This window comes from Leuciscus leuciscus, assembly GCF_965113295.1.
Source record: "Leuciscus leuciscus genome assembly, chromosome: 23".
NCBI lineage: Eukaryota > Metazoa > Chordata > Actinopteri > Cypriniformes > Leuciscidae > Leuciscus > Leuciscus leuciscus.
In genome coordinates, this window is record NC_138747.1 from 14,901,104 (window position 1) to 14,922,954 (window position 21,851).

Genomic DNA, 21,851 nt, shown 5'->3' on the forward strand with positions numbered 1-21,851 from the left:
AGACTCCCCGGATCTCTCTTTGAGCAAACGCATTTCCCCTCGACAGACACACAGAGATCTGAGAGAGAAACTTTAATCACATCTCAACCATAAGGGAGGTTTTTCTCTGCTGCAGAGGCTCTTTGTTCAAAGACAGCATTTCCCTGCCATCAGAGCGAGATTACCGTACAGCGCACTTACCCTGGAGAGATCTTCCAACAGCAAAGCAGCCTGCACCAGCCAAAACCGACCTCTTCTGGGGTGCATTCAAACAAACTATTGAAGCCTGCTAAACAGTTTCAGTGCTCTTTTCTGGTTAAACTTAAATATTACATCATAAGTTACAAATACATAACATGCCTGCTATGAGTTGTCTGAACACAACAGATTTGGCCCACAAATCGTAAAACATCAAAAGTGTCTAATTTGAAGGAAGTCGATCTGATAAATATTCTGGAATTGGTCAAATAATTCATTGTAAAATAGCATTAGGGGAGACTGGGGCTGGTTGTCGCCTGGGAGAGTTTTCATTAGGGCTCTATAATACTCTTTAAAATGAAAAGTCCATAAGCTGTTTAATGTGTTGTGCATTGTGACAATTTACTCCATGTATGTGTTGCATTATTGCCCAGTTGTCCTGGACAATAATGGTGAAAGTAATTCCCAGAAAGAAAGAAAAAAAACTTCAAATAAATTGTTCACATGTATCATTACCATGTGTTCCATATGTTTGTCCTTAAAAAAAATAGGACAAAGCTACACAAAATACATGCTAACAAATATGGAAATGTTGAATAAAAATTACGTTGGAGGTCTTTTAGCTAGTATGTAGAGGCAGTTCCTCACTAGCTGATGGATATTGCTGCTTATGCTGTTCCCCTGACTCTCTTTGTGAAGTTCGTCTCTACCAGATAAACAATAGCAAGCCGAACGCCTTAAACTAGTTCAGCACAGTACAATTTATCATTTCAGTGGGGTACACAATTCCCATAGTCTCTCTGTTCAACGGGAAGCCTCTAATGACAGACTCTAATAACTATGTTTGATCATCAGTGAAGGCTTACAGGACCACCAGGAATATGATCTGGGAAAGATGAAAAGTTAGGTAGATATCGTCGTATTGTATTGTCGTGATAGCAGCTACCCCAAAAATCCATCATTGAATTTTTATTACTTCATGACCTTTCCAGTTATTTGTGATGATTGGATAAGGATTTACATGCCAATTTGCATATGTATGTAAGGTGTGAAACCTTCAAATTAATTGGGTATGAACCGTAATACCGTAATGAACAAATGTAGAGTTGTAATAAACTTTTAATAACTTTTAATAAATTAAACTTAATTGACTGTGCTTATCCAATTGAGTTGTCCAATGTATTTTAATTTAAATGAAAAAAAAAATAATTAACTTAAAACTTTTGGAAGAAAGTCAAACTAAAAAAACATTCAAAAAACGAAACAAAATATAATGATTTGAGAGCTTTTGCTTTTTAGAGCAGATCATAACAGGAAAAATATATATATTATAGGCCTATAGAAATGTTTCAGGCCAAGAAATCAATTTCTATTGATTTGTTTCCATTTTTTTTCCATAATCATGGGAACCCTGTATAATGCATATGTTCGGTGGATATTCCAAATGTGCAACATGAAAACAGTTGGATTAAATGAGAGCGAAAAGCAGGTATGACATCGTTGACTTAGCGGTTTGCTTACAATTTCAGTTTCTAATACATTTCATTCTGCACAGTGACTTTCCTCTTCATTTGCAAACATTTGCTGGTTTCCCTGGCAACTCAGTGCACAATTTTTTACCTCTTTGAGCAGAACCGATGCATTTTATGCTAATTTGAAACACAGCTTTTTTAGATATGAGAGCTTGTAAATGGCATGAAAAATGTATGCTAATTCGCCAACCGTGAAAACTGCAACCTAAAAAAGCACCGAACTTTTCTCTGTTGAGTTTTTAATGAGACAACAGAAAGATGATAATATTTTGTCAGATATTGCAAACACACTTTGTTTTAGCTTTTGCATTGCTTTTTATTTCTACATTGTCATCAAAAAAAAAAAAAAACTACTTTTTTTGTGCAAATAAATAAAGAGTAAGCTGATGGAGCCCAGACATTTTTTAGTTGTTGTTTAGTCATTCAGAGAATGTGAATCTCAGCAGCACAATCAATAGAGCCCTTCAACGCAATGAAACATAAGCGAGTGACAAGTTTGATGGTTGTCAGTCGAGCAGAGATAAATGGCGTGAAGCTTAACCACAGCGTGTTGAATTATTTAGAGATGATTCGCTGCAAAGGATCAGACTCGCCCCTCCTCTCTTGAAGATCAAGCGTGCTGACAAATTGTAGCGTCACTCTTGTACAAGTTTCTATGGACCGAGGTCATGAATAATTCTCTGTTCATATTTCTACCCGGGAACCAACTTTTGTAGTGATTCTCCTCTATTTTGTCCTTTTAGTTTATTTTGCTAAGATAAAAAATAAATCCTTCAAGATGCGCTTGTTATCTTTTGGACTGAATGCCTAGGGTTTTAACAAATTTTATCTTGGTATAGGCTGTCTTTATCTGTTCCTATTCAAATTCTGCCAGATGGGCAAGTTTTAAAATAGACTTTTATAAGAGGAAAATGTGATGTGCAATTATAGTATTAAGTGGTCTATGAAATGATAAAGCATTAGGGGTCTTTCTGAAGGTCATATTGCAACAAATGATGACTGAACTTTTCAATCACCTCTAAATTTCTCATATCAGAAGGAAACGTGCTGTCTATGTCAGGGTGTGTAATTAGGTGTAGAGATTGGCCAGACACCACAAAAATCAAAAGGCAGAAACCACTGGTATTTAAAAGCAAATGAGTAACCATTAGCTTTGTGAGAAGATTCTTTTACAGAAAAATGACATTCCAAAAGGTTATGGTTTGTTAAGCTCCCTCATTTTACTTTGCGTTTTTTATGGACCATTTTCCCATTTCAGGGTTTGGAATTACAAAAAAAATAAACGATTATATCTTCTAGACCAGGTTCTCAACTTTTCTTTTCTTTTTTTCACTCAAAGCCTGCATTGTTCAGCACAAAATAGGTATAGGCTAAGATATTTCCACATGTATTTCTGTTGTAATTATGACAATGTTGTTTTCAAAAACTGGTAGTGTTGAAATTTTAAATGAACTAATATTCCAGTCATTTTATGAAAAAAGGTTGGACAAATTGCAACAGAAGCAAACTCAACTGATTTTGTATCCTCAATATGTCCTGAGTAAGGAAAAAAAAAAAAGCCCAGAAGAATCCCATTAGGGGAAGTTTTGAAAAAGACCCAAATAAAGCCTATTCATACACTGTAAAAAAAAATAACATCCCCAAGTCAAAAATTTCAAGTGACCGATAACATCTACATTTTTCAATTAGTCTGACTTATTATTTCTCATTGAGCCAATTTGTTAACAGACTATTGCAACAAGAATTTCACTTGGGCCAATTGGAAAAATTTAGATGTTATCGGTCACTTGAAATTTTTGATTTGGGAGGGTTAGAAATTGTTTACAGTGTACGCCTATTCATTCTTTTTCTCACGTTAATAGGGTAAAAATTTTAACCTTTAGATATCAGCATGAAAATTACTGAGTTGATTACTTACATCAAGACAAACACAAAATGTATTACAAGGTTTTTTATTATTGTTTGTTAACATGGACAAACGGTGCATAATCTAATTATGTATGTGCTAATTTGCATAAATATGGAAGTAGAATAATGTCAAATGTTTTTGAAATAAAAAGCCTGTTGAATTGCACTACTTGGAAAAAAAAATAGGCATTGCATTAACCATGCTTGCATTTTAATGCATTGTATTTTTTAGTGCTCAACATGGTTGAATATTTAAGCTGTGAATATTTCAATTAAAAACATTTCAAACACCTTTTCATTATTAAAAATTCAATAATCCATATTCACCTTTCATATTTCACTTCCAAAATATTCAAACTGTTTAAAAATACAACCAATAATATTCAACAGGCAATTTTCGGTCCATTTTATTTCGCTTTGCAAATTCGCTTCCACAAATTCAGTGGTTCAAATTCGACAGTAAATTCAACACTGACGTCCAGGAACTGCAGGAAAAGCAGTAGATTGCCGAGCATACTCTCCATCTGCTGTTAGTCTACCTCACCATCAGATGGTGCAAAAGCGCTTGTTGTTGACGAAGACATTCATTCATAAAATGAAAATGATTATCTGTGTCAGTATATGCGGAAAAGAAAGATGATAAACACACAAAAGCTGTGTTTATGTTTCATTCAATAACTTCATTGTTACTTTCCCTGTGTATTCTACATGTCATCAGCTTTCTCTACCATGAACAGGATTATAATCGGTTTCCCTCAATACCTCATACTCAAGGATTTCCCTTCCGTTGATACAGTGATATGAAAGACCAATCTTGCACCTTATTAGGGAAGTAGGCTGTAGGCTATTATATAGGCTACAGGCAAGAAGATGGACTCAGAATATGAACTTAACGCGCAAAGTTTCATGCTGAGCGTTTCGTGATAGGGAGACCGGGGATGGTTGTAACAATTTTGACCTTTCTGTCTATATCTTGTAGTACTTTGAAGTCAGTGTGTTCAAAATGTGATCCAAACTAGTTACAAGTGTCTGCTATTAAATGACATAGCTATTATCTTTGCAACACAAACATAAAATGCATGGTTTAGTTTCAAACACGAGGAGTGAAATGTTACAATTCACCCCATAGTCTGGGTTAGTTGTAACATACCCTGGGGTGAGATGTAACATTATGATATCCACCGGGGTGATATGTAACATGATGAAATAAGGATTTTGACAAAAAAAAAAATATTTTGAAAGGTTTTTATTCAACACTGACTTTTCAATATAACTGATGTGTGTGTGTCACTCTTAGTCTCAGTGTGTTTGTCACTCTCAGTCATAGTAATTGACCATTATAAATTGAACTTGAACTTGTTTGTAAGCATGTTTGTTACTGCCAGTGTTAGTATTGGCCATAATAAAATTGAACACTTGAACATTGTTGTGTGTGTGTGTGTGTGTGTGTGTGTGTGTGTGTGTGTGTGTGTGTGTGTGTGTGTGTGTGTGTGTGTGTGTGTGTGTGTGTGTGTGTGTGTGTGTGTGTGTGTGTGTGTGTGTGTGTGTGTGTGTGTGTGTGTGTGTGTGTGTGTGTGTAACATTTCATTGTTGTTACAACTAACCCAGAGTCTTGTTGTTACAACTAACCCAGAGTCATGTAGCCATGAACTAGCTCACCTTACAGCTAACAGGCAAAACATTAGCACAAACAACTTGCATGGAAAATATCTACACAGACACACAATAAACATAATAAAAGTTTGATGAGTTTAACTACAAAGCAGAAATTCCCATAACAAAAAAAAAAAAAAAAAAAAAGTAACTTTCTTACCTCAAAATTGTTTTTTCCACTCTAACATGTGCTGTGTCTGCCAGAGGGCTCTACTTTATCACATGTGGAATAAGAACTAAATTGAGCATGTGTGAAGTGAATCAGCTGATTTGTAACTAGTTCCTGATTGGACAGATTGGAATTGTTACAACTGACCCATGTTACAACCATCCCCGGTCTCCCCCTACTGGCATAAAATCAACACATACATATATAGTATGCATACGTGTATTGCATTAGCTTAAACTGTCACAGTACTTGCATATTGTCCTCCTATTGTTAGTTTAACTGTAAATCGCTTTGAATAAAAGCTTCTGCTAAATGACAAAATTGGCTTGACATTGGACATTTGCACATTTAGGGACCGTCTCTAAAGTTGCATACAACATTGGCATACACGTTTCTAACTTCAATAGCAAACTTAAATGTATTTGAATAAATATCAAAAATCCAAAGGGTGCGCATTATGCCTGACACTAAATGAACACTTTACAGTTGGTTTTATGACTGTAAGTCGTTCTATTCAAATGCTATCGGAGTTAGAAACGTGTATACCAAAGTCGTATACACTTTAGAGACGGTCCCTAAATGTGCGAATGTCCAACATCAAGCCATCTGTATGCCAATCTATCACTGGGAAACGCTCAGCATTAAGCTTTGCGCGTTATTCTGATGCTGCCTTCACGTGCTATGGAAAAGATGATATTTTCCACTTGTGAACTGGTATTTACCAGTGTGTTGTGTTCAAGTGCTTTTGTTGTCGTAATGTAGTACCCGCAAGGTCTGTGTCAGTAGAGTATCTTTTTTATCTTTACAAAAAAAACAAAAACAAAAAAAAACGTAAGTGTGGTGCTTTCTGATGATTAAAACATAATGAATAATAAAAAATAAAAAAAAACATGACATAAAATGATTAAATATGAACCAAGGAAATTGCGGCGAAGTTGAAAATTGAGTGTTAACGCATTATATTACAATCGTTAATGACACAACATTGTATAGGCTACAAAAACTATCCGCTAACAGTATTCAAGACTCTTGCGTTGCTCTCCGCCATTTTGAAAAGGTCAAAGGTTATCTCATCTCGGCAACTCGTGCATCAAAATATTCTACGAGTTGCCCAGTTGAAAATACCACATGAGGGGGTGTTCATGTGCATTTTCCATGTCGGCTTAATTGGTATTTACCATAATTACCATAGCACGTGAAGGCACCATGATGAGTCCATCTGTTTGCCTGCGAGTTTGGTCTTTTACATCACTGTAGTCCATTAAGCTACGTTAAGCGTTGTATATGTCCAGCAGGGGAATCCTTAAGTATTGAGGGAAACCATAATAGCCTGCATGCAGCACATCCACAATATAAAGTTAAGGCAACTAAACAACCAAGAGAAATATATGTCAACCTCAAAAATGTAACATTGGATCTGTATATCCGCATCGGGGAATAACATTATAATCTCGTTCACGGTAGAGAAAGATGCATGTAGGCTACACAGGAAAAGTAACCGTGAAGACACTGAATTTAACATAAAACAGCCGTCATAATAATCACAAATACACTTAAATTGCTATAAATGAGTTTTACGAATGAATGACTTGTTCTAACTGTTGCTGGTCTTCAACACACGCTTTTGCACCATCTGATGGTGAGGTCGACTAACAGCAGATGGAGAGTATGCTCGGCAATCTACTGCTTTTCCTGCAGTTCCTGGACGTCAATGTTGAATTTACTGTCGAATTTGAACCACTGAATTTGTGGAAGCGAATTTGCAAAGCGAAATAAAATGGACCGAAAATTGCCTGTTGAATATTATTGGTTGTATTTTTAAACAGTTTGAATATTTTGGAAGTGAAATATGAAAGGTGAATATGGATTATTGAATTTTTAATAATGAAAAGGTGTTTGAAATGTTTTTAATTGAAATATTCACAGCTTAAATATTCAACCATGTTGAATTTCAGCCCATAAAAATGTAAGCACTAAAAATACAATGCATTAAAATGCAAGCATGGTTAATGCAATGCCTATTTTTTTTCAAGTAGTGCAATTCAACAGGCTTTTTATTTCAAAAACATTTGACATTATTCTACTTCCATACATAAATACCACAACAGATCTAAACATTGGGTATAGCCAGGTGAAAATAGGCTACCCATGATGAGCATTAATACATAGAGGCAGGAAGAAGTACTTTAGAAACCAGCCTTTATTAATTATTATTGCAGAGATGGGGTTTGGGGCTGGGTCCGTGGGACTGTTTCTGGGGATTGACTAAAGTACTTCTTCCTGCCTCTATGTATTAATGCTCATTGGTAGCCTAAATGGGTTCCATTCAAACCTTAACATTAAGTATTTTACTGTTATGTGTCAACAAGATTCAACAAGACATTTTTACCTGGCTATACGTGTTTAGATATGTTGTGGTATTTATGCAAATTAGCACATACGTCATTAGATTATGCACCGTTTGTCCATGTTAACAAACAATTAAAAAAAAACTTGATGTAAGTAATCAACTCAGTAATTTTAATGGTGATATCTCAAGGTTAAAATTTTTACCCTATTCACGTAAGAAAAAGAATGAATAGGCGTATATGAATAGGCTATATTTGTGTCTTTTTCGAAACTTTCCCCTAATGGGATTCTTCAGGGCTTTTTTTTTCCCCTTACTCGGCACATATTGAGGATACAAAATCAGTTGAGTTTGCTTCTGTTGCAATTTGTTCAAGGTTGACCCCCATTTTGGCTTAAAATGACTGGACTATAACCACAAGAAGTTTTTAAGAGAAGAGAGAAATATGACAAATTTAGTCACTCACTCCATCAGATTTTTTTTAAATGAATACGAGGATATAACAAAGTATAGTGTTAAAAATTTACATTAAATAATAAAAAATATATATAAAGGTTTAAAAAGTTTGTGGTAACACTTTATTTTGATGGTTCCCTTTAGACATTCTGTTGATTAAGTAACTTTGCAATTACGCCAACTTAGGGGCCATTTACACAACACTGCCATCAACTAAAAATGTAAATCTTTTTATGCGTTTTGGCAGATCATTTACATGACAACAGCATTGTGGGGGCCTGAAAACTTAAACTTTTGAAAACAGGATTCAAAGTACAAGTTTTTGAAAATGATACCGTTATTGTCTCCATGTAAACAACAAAAACGTGAATTTGTGAAAGTGGTGACGTCATACGGATAGTGGTTACATATATTAGTTTTCACGGATCCGTGTGAACAGCGAACGTCTTGACGAAACTTTCCTGTTTTAGTACATCATCGTCATGTAAACGTACTCTTTATATACCAACCCTATAACCCCTTACTGTGTACTAACAGTCTACTAATATTCAACACTCTAATGAGAATTAGTTGACATGTAGGTGCCAACAGAATGACATAGTCAACAGAATGTCTAAGGGGAACCATCAAAATAAAGTGTAACCAAGTTTGCTACAATGCATACAGAAATACATCATCAGTTTCTACAAAAAGGACATACAAAAAGCCTGTCTTGTGACCCTTTCGCTTTTGCTCAGGCTATGCATGGAAAACGTCGTCATGATACGAGAGATGAAAGCAATAAAATACATGGTCAGGTAGGATAAGAAAGAGCAGAAGAGGTCTGAAAGGTTTCCTTTAGCGAACACAATTTCTCTGTTAAACGACTGGAGCTGAACATCTTGAAATTTTAAACTTTATCTTACATTATTGAGCAAAAAAAATTATGCAGTTTAATGGCTTTTAGGCACTAAAGTCCTTTGGCCCTGTTACATGGGGCAGCTGTTGATGCGCTTACTAACCTTTTAAATAACAGACTTGTAAAACACCACTACTCTGCTGTATTAATTATTTCTAACTCTGCATGTGTGATTAAGCCTGTAAAACTGCTTGGAAAAGGTATTAAAAATGGTAATGTTGTTTCGGTGTCTAATTGAATATTTTATTACACATTATTTTTTAATTAATGTGCTAATATAAGAAGAAAACACAGTTTTTACCAGCTAAAAATTCTATGTGATTTTATTAGTTCACTTGTATTTACTTATAGGTTTTAGAATCTCATTTTCTAGAAGTGTAGCAAACTACCTCATGCAAAATTAAATAGCAAGCTGAAAACAATAACACTGCACTAAGGTTGAACCTGCATTCGTGGTTCTCTGGTCTAATACAGTGAAAATGTTCTGCTGTATGAACGTCTCTGAAGATAGAGCTGTTCAAAAGACCCTGAACAAAGAAAATCAAGCAAATGAATAATTAACACCCACAGCGGACATGCTGTTACATAAAGCTGTCAAGAATAATCCACTACTACACATTATAAACTTTAAAGGGAAAAAGCTTTTGGCAGGTTGTATGCACACTGCGTGCATGTGCCTTTTAAATGGCTTTTGATTATGAAATGCTGTATTTGCAGCATACCTTAGTGCAAAATGTGCCATGTTTTGGTCAAGCACGTTCTGTAGCAATCATATTTCCGTCAAATGTCACTGAAAACAGCTTTTTAAAATAGTAACATAAAATCTTTCTCGGTGACAGACTTGATTCACTAATTAGCGTTCATAAGCTGAGCTAATATTTCATTGAGACTTAATCCTGGTGTAAAATGGTTTTATATAAATGGTTTTATATCTGATTTCGAAATGTGGCATTTGACAAGTGTATTAGCAGCAGGTATTTGAATAGCTCGGAGAATGATGAGCCATGTAGTGATATTATGCAGTGCTCTTATGCAGTGACTGCTTTGAGAAAAGGTTTATGACACAGAGCCATCTGCTGTTCATAATACACTATTGCAACAATAATGCACAATCATGACATCAACCACCAAATTCACACACACACTTGTTTTGAGAACAGAAAAATGAAAAAGATAAATAAATAGATTTTATGGCTAGGCACACAATCCTAACCAAAAACAAACAGCAGAAAACCATATATAACATAATTTACAGTGCTTATGGATCTAGGTCATCTGAAATGACTATAAATGGATTAAGTTGATGCTGTCATATTGAGCTTAGATGTCACAAGACAAAGGTTGTCAATGGAGTGACATGTTCCTGGGCTTCAGTGACCTTTAATATGATATCAGTGGCTCATGTTCTGATGTTCTAAGTTAGAAGAAGGGAGTCAGTCCACGGCATGTCAAACTGTCTGAAACATCAATATGAAATCGATTGTGTCACACAGGGTTGGACGAAATTCTGAATTTAAGAATTGACTCCCTTTCAGTTCATCAACTTTAATGACAGGGAGAGAAAATTAATGAATTCCAATTAAAATAAATTCCACAGTCACACTACAGTGAAAATGTATTACCCCAGAATGCACAACATCACACGTTTTGTGACAAAACAAAAATAATTACATTATACATTTTGATTAGTCGTGCCTATTTTATTAGTAGAATTCATTTACTCCAAAATAACTTCTCATTACATTTTTTGACTCTATTTTAAAGTCTAAAAAAAAAAAGAGTAATTTTACACACACACATGTTGGGATTCCATGTTTTATGGGGACTTTCCATAGACATAATGATTTTTATATACAAACTGTATATTCTTTCCCCTTACACTATCCCAAGTCACTGGAACATCTAAAATAATCATACATTGTGTATAATAATAACATATTTAAATATAGGCCTAATTGATAGTGAAAAATGAACTGTGTTATTAAAACTATGAATTTCTCTGAATTTCATTCCATTTTAATTCTTGGAATTGCAACTGCATTGGAAATTGATAAGCATTCTTTATTCAAACCTGCAAATTCTACTCAGTTGTTATTATCACAGATTGTTTTGTTACAACTTTAGATTATTAATTTAATAGAGATATTTACTGAAGCCCATATATTTTGAACAGAGGTCCTGCAATGCTATACCAACACTCTCAGAAACAAATGTACAAAGCTATCACTGTGGCAGTACCCTAAGGTACAAAAGCTAAAAGGTACTAATATGTACACTTAAGTAACTAATATGTACTTTTAAAGTACTAATTTGTACAGTTAAGGTACTAGTATGTACGATTTAGGGGTAAATAAGGTACAGTACCTTTTTGCTTTTGTACCTTAGGGTACGACACCTTTTTTTCTGAGAGTGAACATGTGGCCAACAATTGAGGGTTTTTTTTCTGTAAACAATCTTTAAAATACATTTTACATCGTACATAGGCCTATTTGACCAATTATGTATCTGACTGATTATCTTTGTAACTGCTTAGACATATTTCCCAAAGCTACAAATTACAAACCCAACTGGTTAGAATGGAAACCTAACGTTGTTTCCAAATACATCCACTAGGGGCCACTAAACATGCTATTGTTAGGTGCTTATAAAAGTGAGCTATACCAAATACTTAAAGGGATAGTTCACCCAAAAATGAAAATGTTGTCATCATTTACTTATCCTCAAGATGTTCCAAACCTGTATGATTTTTTTTTTTATTTTTTTTTTATTTTTTATCTTCTTAACACAAAAGAAGATATTTTGAAAAATATGGGTAACCAAACAATTGATGGGTCTCATTGCCTTTATATGGGTTGGGGAAAAAAAGACTATGGAAGTCAATGGGGCCCAAAAACTGCCTGGTTACCGACATTCTTCAAAGTATCTTCTGTTGTGTTCAGCACAGTATTAAGCATGGTTTGGTCATTGTTTAGAAGTTCACAAATGGTAGAAATTAATAGAACAACATTTTATGAATCAGCATTTCAGTTTTCCTTACTGCCAACACTTGATCAAAAATTGTATTTGACACATGCTTTTCAATCAATTATCATATAAAAAAATCAGTGTTTACCAGTTTAAACAGCTCTTAACCATGTCGAAGATCAACTTGAAATGTCCCTTCTTCACTTGATAGATTTGCTCAGAAACAAGTTAAATACTTTAACTGAGCACTAAGAGTGGATTCCAGAGAGTGTTGCTTATGTTTACTAACGTCTTTTGTTCAGTGTCATTTACAATTTCAGCACAAGATTAAGAAATGTACCAAATCACCTAGAATGTAGGCCTATTCAATTTCAAGTTATCAAGAGATCAAATAACAAAACACACACGCACACACACATTGATATACTGTGTATGTATATAAGCTAGAAAATACAACGTTATTTGGGTACATCTTCTTTACTCTGGGATATTGTGGCAGAACATTTAAGAAAGACCTGGCAACCCTCGAGTTAACGCAAGCTCTGTTGTTCTTCCTTGTTGAATTGCAATGCTTTCGATTCACCATGAGCTTCAACTTTCGTTTTGTCTTGACAGTTGATAGTGGGAGTGTTAAGCACGGTTTGATCGACTGGTTATTCTGGATTTGTTTTATTTTTTACTTTACGTACTTTTTAAAGTTTCTGAAGTCTTTGATCTGGGGTGTGTTAAGATCTGTGCGTATTTTGGCAACTTTGTTTTGGCGTGTTGTTTGGCGTGTTAGTACAACGTTTGTTTTGGCGTGTAATAGTCGCCTGCGTTTGCGAAATATTCGCCAAATTAACATGGAGTCAGATGATGAGTGCGAGTTGGACTCCACATGGGAGGAAGAATGCGAAAATAAAACACCCAGAAAGAAGGTAAGTTTGGGCACAACGCTTTATTGTTTCCCCCTATCATGACTGTGCAACGTTTATTCACTGAATCTTGCTTAGGAACGTTGTTTTATATAGCCTACCATTTAGCCTACTATTCTTCCCACTTTCTGTTTCTAGTATGAAAAGATTTTTTTACAAACAACTGTCTCATTTGGTATTTCTGTATGTGTTTAAAGAACTACAAAAAGAGGAGCAGGAACATGAGTGCTGCAAAGGACATGCAAGACTTTCGGCATAGTTGCCGGGTAAGTTTCATTACCTTGATATAAGGAAGAGTGGGGTAAGATGTGTCACTTTTTGGTGCTCACTGCAGAGTCTCTAGACGTCTAATGGGTGGAGGGATTGAGTAATGGGTCGGGTAAGGGTGTGGTTGGATATTCTTTCTCCAACCATTAAGCCAAATTCCATTCAGAGAGGGGGAGCTGGACTTCACACTCCACCCATGGCTCTGCATTGAGCAGCCTCTTTTTAATGCAGCTGTTCTGCTTCTTGACAAGGAGAGAGGAACTAGAGGTAAAACGAATGTGTCTTATTACTAAATTAGATGTAAGCATCTAATTCATGCATCCATAAAATGGGACTTTAAAAAAATAAAGCTTCTAGTTGTCATAACAAAAAGTGTGCATATTTTCCTACATTAATGAGGTAACACAGTTTACCCACTAACACGTCTCACCCCACCCTCCTTTATGTCAAATGAGCATGTCTACTCGCATTCCTCCATTGAAACATGTAGACAAACATCAGGTGAAAATCTGAATCATTTAAAAGGAAAACCTGTCTGACTTGATTGTGTTTCTCTAGAACTTAGGCGATGATGATGATAATGATGATGAAGACGAACCAGGTGAGGTAAGTAATGCATCCTTTTCAACTATTACACTCAGAATCTTCCACTTCTTGCATGTCAGTGTAGGCTACATTATTTCATTATACTGTCATCATGTCTCATTTCCACCTCATTATGCGCCCCACAAGTTAATAAAAAATAAATAAACCACATATGAAACGTCTCAGATTGCGCTGTCCAGCCAATTTTATTGTAAATGCTTTTATTGTAAATATTAACCCTTCACATGTATCTCACACGTGTGTTTAAAACATTCAGTGTGTGAAGTGATGAACTGCTAAATTCAAATCTGCTTTCGTTCTTTGACTGGCGGCACTGAGCCAGAGTTTTGACGAATGTCCAGAACTGATAAACTCACGCTGTGTGATTAAAAGCTCCAGCGATTATAAAGGGAACATTCTTAGACCGCTTTCTGTATATTTACTCCAAAAAAAAAAAGTCATTAGGGCTGAATGATTAATTGCATTTTGCGATAATATCGCAATATGACAAAACGCTAACCGCAAAGGCTGCGATTACACCCTGGTCACGTGACACACAAGCGTAATAAAGCAGTCTGCAGAGGAAGCATCAACTTGGAGCGTTACGTTTAGGCCTGTAGGTTTGGCCTTCTCAGCCTACAGGAAAGAACAGTTAATGTTTAATTTATGTGATATTGTGTTATATCAACCCTGTTGATTAGTCTCCTCTATTTATAGCCCTTGTGTTTCTCTTGTGCTTTGTCAGGCTCTGTTTGGTGTGTACGTGTTATATGCCCCCTGTGTTTTCTGGTCGTTATGTTTGCATTTCTTTGGACGCAACGTTACACCAACATATTTTTTACTTGCGTCTAACACATTGTGTAGTTAATTATAAAGTTTACACTGGAGGTATTTATGTGTTGTAAATCTGACATGCTCTGACTAACATGTCGGCTCTCATAAGTTAATCAACTAACATGGTCATTATAAAAGTATTTAAATAGCAAAATCTAGGTTGAAATAAAAACGGTACATCAGTCATACAATGCAAAGTGTCAAGTGACAAGCTTGATGTGTCGCCACGGAAATAGGAATATGAAACTTTATATCTATACTTCTTTCAAAGCAGGAATATCTTAATAAAAGCAAAAGTCTTATACCCCCCCCCCCCCCCCCCCCCCCAAAAAAAACGTTCTAATTTCTAAAAATGTTTACATTAGTAATTTTAGCAAAGCCCTGAACTAACTAAAATTGAACTAATTAAATGATTTGCAGCACAAACATAATGTTTGTTACATAGCATAGTTAAAGAAAATAGACAAATAAAACCATGAAAGCTTTGGTGCGTATGAGTGATGAAATTGGTCTTTAATTTTCATTCGGCCCTTTTGAAGGTACGCACAAGCTGATGTGGCAGAAATTGACTTTGACACCCCTAGTTTAGAGTATTCATAGCCCACAAAGTAGTCTTGATTTGGAGCAGATGCTTAAGAATGGGTTTATTATTTGTTTTTTTAATTGTTGTTGTTGTTGTTGTTGTCAAGGGCCACTTCTATAACCTGGATTTTTACCATGGTCAGATAAAATCTTCACCTGATGGTATGGCATTGTGCTCGTTCTATATTTAAATTGCACAATTTATTGTTATTTGTCTAATACAAGTGTCATTCAATCAAGGCAAATGCTTTAACATATTACCTTTGTTTGCGCAGAAGTTCACATTGATGAATTTCACCAAAAGTGGAAGGGTCAATATCACTGGCTGGAAGACTGTCACTCCTACATTCAATGGTTAGATACTGTAACACTTCATTCTTGCATGTTTTAACTATTATGTATCCTTTAAGTGTTTTAGATTTGAATGACCATCATTCAACTTACCATTTCACAGGTTGTTTCCAATACAAGAGCGAGGGGTTAATTGGGATGCACATGTGCTCACAAAAAAGGAAATAAAGGTCAGTTTAAAATTTTAGATTACATTAGGTGTTTCAACTATATTTTGGAGGAAACATCAATCTCAGTTCAGAAGCTGAATAATATAGGATGTCTAAATTCTTCTGATCGTTTGATTTCCAGGCTTTCCGCAAAGATGAAGAAGCAAAGAGGAAATTGGTGAAATCATATAAGCTCATGTTGGATTTCTATGGTATACGCTTGGTCGATGAAACAACAGGAGAGGTGGACCGTGCTCTTAACTGGACTGATCGCTTTAGGAACCTAAACAGGTTCTTACTGTCATGCTTTTCCTTTTTGTTGAATTTCATTGATGTTGTTTCAATACTTAGGCATTTCCAGTGGTGAGAGATTTTTCTTTGATTTTGCAGATATACACACAATAACCTGCGCATCACACGCATACTGAAGTGTTTGGGGACTCTAGGATTGCAGCACTACCAGGCCCCACTGGTCAAGTTCTTCCTCCATGTAACTCTTGAGAAGGAGCAACTTCAGCGTGTGAAACAAAGTGTTCTTGATTACTTTATGTTTGCTGTATTGGACAAATTAGAGAGACGAGAGCTGGTTAGATTTGCCTTTAAGCATTTCAAGCCCCAAGAACAGTTTGTCTGGGGCCCCAAGAAGTTTCTGTCAGGTGAAGTAGATAGCAAAAATGAAGAGAATAAAGACAATAACACAGCAGAACTTAAGGAGCAAAGGGAAACCGATGAGATAACAAATGATGTGAACGAAATACATGACAATAATCATGTCGGAAGTATTGAAAATGAAATAAACGGGGAAAAAGATCAGCAGGCAGCAGATGTGCAGCCAGTCGAAACGGGTTCAGACAAAGATAATAAAGATGAACATGATTCAGATGATAACAGTCCATGCAACTCAGGAGACAATGATGTAAAGAAAAATCAAGAGTTGAGTGATAGTGATGCCAAGAAGGAAGGAGAGGTACAATGTGACAAAAGGTTAGCAAGCCATTTATGTTAGCGTCATGAGTTTCCGTGTTTGTTCCCTAAAACTGAAATACAGAAAATATATTGGAATTGGAACTCCCTTTATGATAAGTTAAAGACTTCTTAAAACTATTTTGATTTAGCAGATTGATAAAAGGAGATAGCATTATAAAAGTACATTTGCCTGCCTTGTAGTAAATGTAATATGTTGTTGTTGTTGCTATATTTGTTTTTTACTTTTGTTTATTATGGATTGTACTGATAAATTAAGACAATTTAGTCTCTTCGCTGACAAACTAACAATTTTGACTTGAGCCTGACTTCTTCACAAGTAATTAATTAAAGAAACTTGTGAGGATGAAGCTAAGGTTGCACTATGAAAATTACCACCAGTAAATGTTAGATATGTGAGTTCTCTGATTTTATCTACTCTGATTAATTGTTTATTGAGATTACTGGAAATATTGTATTTTTATGCCTTACGCTGAAGTGTGAAACCTTTGAAAGTTTAATTACATGATTTAGCTGATTAATTACGTGATTCAAACATACAATTAAATGTAATGTGTATGCTGTGTATAAATGCAATACTATAATATCTTATTCTGTTGAAGAATGTAAAAATGATGCTGTTTTGGTTTGTTATAAGGGTTTCTATTGTTGAAGCAAATGAATGTCTTCCCACTGATAAAATGCTGCTTGATGCAAATACAATACAATACAAAACCACACTGAACATGTTGCCAGACAGAGTCAAAATGAATATTAAAGCTGTTACAAAAATCAGAATTGACAGGATTTAATTTCTATTACATTATCAGTGTGGAATACTGGCTTAAAACATTCTGCACACTACATATAAGTACACGGTCTTCATAAGTAGCCTATAAAAACTCTTACTTTTGTTGCTTGTCACTTTATGCGAATAATTCTGTCTAGTGGGATTCAAATGTAGTCAGATCTAGCAACAAAGTCACAAAATAAGCAACATCCTAAAGCACACATAAATTGGAGTTTCGTAAACTATATAGCCTACTCCTGTTTTAGTGGGAATTAATAACTTGAAGGGACCTTTTTTCTGTAATTTTTTTTCATTTTTATGTCTGTATTAAAATTAAGAATAGAACAGCAAGCCTGGGTATTTTCTGTTAGCCTGTTTTATATAAAACTTTTTTTTAAAACATTCTTATTAAGATTGTTATTAAAGATTGAATCATGCAAATAGAAACAATAAGTGCCATTAGTCTAGGCCTGCTGTTTTGTTTCGTGCCACCATTGGCTAAATACCTGTGAAGGCTGGTTTCCTAGCCTTCGTATTTACTGAACATTTATGGAAGACATGGCAACCCTTCAGTCAACTGGAATTGTTCTTTGCTGAAGTGTACTAGAAATACTTTCGGTTCACTGTGACCTTCGACTTTAATTTCCTATTGACAGTGGGAAGGTTGAGCAGAGCACTTTATAGAGGCTTGGTTATTGTGTCTGCTGTGAGATTTTTATATACTCGGACTCTGCGTTTTCTTAGTAGTAACCTGAGTTTGCAATAGGCCTAGGCTATACTTGACATGGAGTCAGATGATGAGTGCGAGTTTGACTCCACATGGGAGGATGAATACCAAAATAAACCACCCAGAAAGAAGGTATGTTTGGACGTCAGTGCTGTCTTGTTTTGTTTTAGGTACATGTGGTATGTTTGAATTAAGTCCCTGAACCAGAATCGACCTTGTCTTTATTCATTCCCTAGATGTCTAGGGACGCGTTGTTGTTATTAATCCTAAAATAATGCATAACCAAGTGAACATAATTACAACTTTCCATTTGTTAATAAGATTGTTTGTTACTAAGTCGTTGTTTATCTATGATTTATGATTTTTTTGCTATACGAACTACAGTATACTGGCCTATAATAACGCACCTGACTGGATTAACGTCATTCGTGCTGCTACTTTTTCGTCTTTATATAGGCAGCGGCAAAATGTAGCCTACACCTTACAATCGGCGAAATAGGCCTATTAGACATTGAATTTGCACAGTTAAGAGTTCAAATAGAAATATTTGTTTTATTTTCATTTTTATTTTATTTTATTATTTTATTATTATTATTAATATTATTGAATCAACCCCACCTAAAACATTGTCTTATGTTAATTAGCCTCCCATTCCTCCTACTTTATATTTCTGTGAATATGATTTTATATATATATATATATATATATATATATATATATATATATATATATATATATATATGTGTATATATATATAGCCTATATATATATATATAATTTTTGTAATTATTATAATTTTTTAATATTATTATTATTATTTACAAACTGCTGTCTCATTTGGGATTTGTTTTGTTAAGATCTGCAGAAGGAGTCGCAGGAACTTGAGTGCTGCAAAGGACATGCAAGAGTTTCGGCATAGTGTCTGGGTAGGTTTAACTCTTTTCAAACAAGGAAGAGTGGCGTAGTTTATATGTTGTGCCACTTTTTAATGAAGATATCATCTAAGCAAGGGGGAAAAAGAAAGATATTTCAGAAATCTTTCTCCTAAACTAGAAAACTCCTTAATTAGAAAAATAAACAAAAAAACATATAAAGAATACCATCATAGAAATGTGATTTTCAATAAAGAAAAGCTCCTTATGGTGTCAGGACAGCTTTTCCTGTGTCAAATTAACATGCCAACTCACATTCCTCCTTTGATACACCTGAGGTAAAACATGAGAATCTAAATCATACAAACATGTCTAAATATCGTCAGAACTCAGTCTTACATGATAACTTTGTGTTTGTTTTTAACTCTAGAACCTTGATAATGATCACGATGATGATGAACCAGGTCACGTAAGTAATCCATCACAGAGTTTATACTATTCAGTATACCCTCAGAATTAGCCATGTCTGATCAAAACTGGTTTGATTTGGAGCAGATGCTTAAGAATGGGGTTTAGTGTTTTTTTTTTTTTAATTTATTGTTGTTGATGTTGTTGTTAAGGGCCGCTTCTATAACCTGGAGTTTTACCATGGTCAAATAAAATCTTCACCTGGTGGTATGGCATTTTGCTCGTTCTATATTTATATTTGTCTAATACAAGTGTCATTCAATAAAGGTAAATGCATTAACATATTACCTTTGTTTGCGCAGATGTTTACATTGATGAATTTCACCAAAAGTGGAAGGGTCAATATCACTTGCTGGAAGACTGTCACTCCTACATTCAATGGTTAGATACTGTAACACTTCATTCTTGCACTCTTAAATGTTTTAACTATTATATTTACTGAAAGTGTTTTAGCACATTTGAATGACCATAATTCAACTAACCATTTCACAATTTTTCAGGTTGTTTCCAATACAAGAGCGAGGGCTTAATTCGGATGCACATACGCTCACAAAAACGGAAATAAAGGTCAGTTTAAAACACGCAATTAGATGTTTTTCAACTCTATTTAACAACCAGCTTAAAAAATAAGTATTTGGCTGACAGGATTATAATATTTTGGAGTGTACATCAGTCTCGGTTCAGAAGCTGGTTAAGGTATTTAAAAAACATATACATTTTTTTTTTTTTTTTTTTTTTTTTTTCATCTGATGAATTGATTTCCAGGTTTTCCGTAAAGATGAAGAAGCAAAGAGGAAATTGGTGAAATCATATAAGCTCATGTTGGATTTCTATGGTATACGCTTGGTCAACGAAACAACAGGAGAGGTGGACCGTGCTCCTAACTGGATGGAACGCTTTAGGAACCTGGACAGGTTTTTACTGTCATGTTTATACTTTGAAATTTGTTAAATTTCATGTTGTTTCAATACTTCTAGGCATTTCCAGTGGTGAGAGATTTTTCTTTGATTTTGCAGATATACACACAATAACCTGCGCATCACACGCATACTGAAGTGTTTGGGGACTCTAGGATTGCAGCACTACCAGGCCCCACTGGTCAAGTTCTTCCTCCATGTAACTCTTGAGAAGGAACAACTTCAGCGTGTGAAACAAAGTGTTCTTGATTACTTTATGTTTGCTGTATTGGACAAATCAGAGAGACGAGAGCTGGTTAGATTTGCCTTTAATCATTTTAAGCCCCGAGAACAGTTTGTCTGGGGCAGTGGCAGAATTAGGCATGGGCGACATGGGCAATCGCCCAGGGCGGCATCTTGCCGGGGGCACACAGGGCACCCGCACAATAGAAAAACAACAGAATGGTTAACGCATTTGTTTTGCATGCCACGTCGATGATATCATGTCACCATGTGGTTCAATTAACCTTGCCCACCCAAACAGAATTTAGGCACAGATAGTGTTAACCTGTTTTTTTAGATTTGTGTGTTGATTAAAAAGAATCTTAGGTGGGTGTGTTGAGCAGTTTTATGAAGGGCTTTAGAATGCCCCAACCAATCAAAATATAACACTAGAAAATTGTAGTATTTTTCTTTTATTAGCTGAAAGTAATAGTGCGGCACGTTATACACGAGGCAGCTTCAGTCTCAAAAGCAGAGACTAATCTATCTTCAGGAGTATATATCTTCATATTTCCTTGTAAAATATACATTTCTATAGCTCTGACTAATTTTAAAGTGCCATTTGGCCACCACTAAAATGCTAATTTAAGAATGTGCGTGAATTGCATGGACGGAGCAATAATGTAAGTGTATAAAAAATGTTTCCCTCTTTGGCTTTGATGCTGCTAAACTGTATGCACGAGGCAAACTGTCTGCTTAAATGGATAGTTCACCATAAAAGGAAAATTGTCATAATTTACTCACCCTGGTGTTGTTCTAATGCCATATGCCCTTCTTTCTTTTTTGGACCACGAAAGTAGATACATTTTTTTTTTTTTTTTTTAAGTCTAGCCGTTGTATTTCATGTCACATATCGCTTTTTCTGGGTGAGTCAGATTGAACTGTGGTGCTAATATGTCTCATGTACACACACTTCGCGTAATTGTCAAGGTCAGGATTTTCATTAAATAATACATTTGATTTAAGTTTGCTTTTCACCAAACCCTATCGTATACCCCTAAATCACTCATGAGATCATTCTGTGATTTTTTTGCATCTTTTTTAAAAAGCTTGATGCTGGTCACTAT

At 35.1% G+C, this 21,851-nt stretch overlaps 1 protein-coding gene across 1 annotated transcript; it reads left to right on the top strand.

The window, feature by feature from the left end:
• The first annotated feature begins 12,665 nt into the window (after positions 1 to 12,665).
• On the top strand, positions 12,666 to 21,587 carry LOC309487572 (uncharacterized protein). Its single transcript, XM_082155301.1, has 17 exons — positions 12,666 to 13,021; positions 13,216 to 13,284; positions 13,844 to 13,891; positions 15,394 to 15,448; positions 15,562 to 15,640; positions 15,741 to 15,807; positions 15,929 to 16,077; positions 16,177 to 16,787; positions 18,196 to 18,245; positions 18,312 to 18,398; positions 19,124 to 19,192; positions 19,569 to 19,607; positions 19,759 to 19,813; positions 19,909 to 19,987; positions 20,107 to 20,173; positions 20,372 to 20,520; positions 20,623 to 21,587. Exons 1-17 carry the CDS (start codon positions 12,689 to 12,691, stop codon positions 20,999 to 21,001), a joined length of 2,385 nt encoding a protein of 794 aa, XP_082011427.1. The 5' UTR covers positions 12,666 to 12,688; the 3' UTR covers positions 21,002 to 21,587.
• Positions 21,588 to 21,851: the final 264 nt, after the last annotated feature.

What these genes read in the sequence shown, in the direction of transcription:
- LOC309487572 (XM_082155301.1), top strand. Translation starts at nt 12,689, where the DNA reads ATGAGCTTCAACTTTCGTTTTGTCTTGACAGTTGATAGTGGGAGTGTT. An exon ending in CGCTTTAGGAACCTAAACAG is followed by an intron (nt 16,078 to 16,176) that starts GTTCTTACTGTC and finishes TTGATTTTGCAG; the next exon opens with ATATACACACAATAACCTGC. An exon ending in AAGGTTAGCAAGCCATTTAT is followed by an intron (nt 16,788 to 18,195) that starts GTTAGCGTCATG and finishes TCCTATTGACAG; the next exon opens with TGGGAAGGTTGAGCAGAGCA.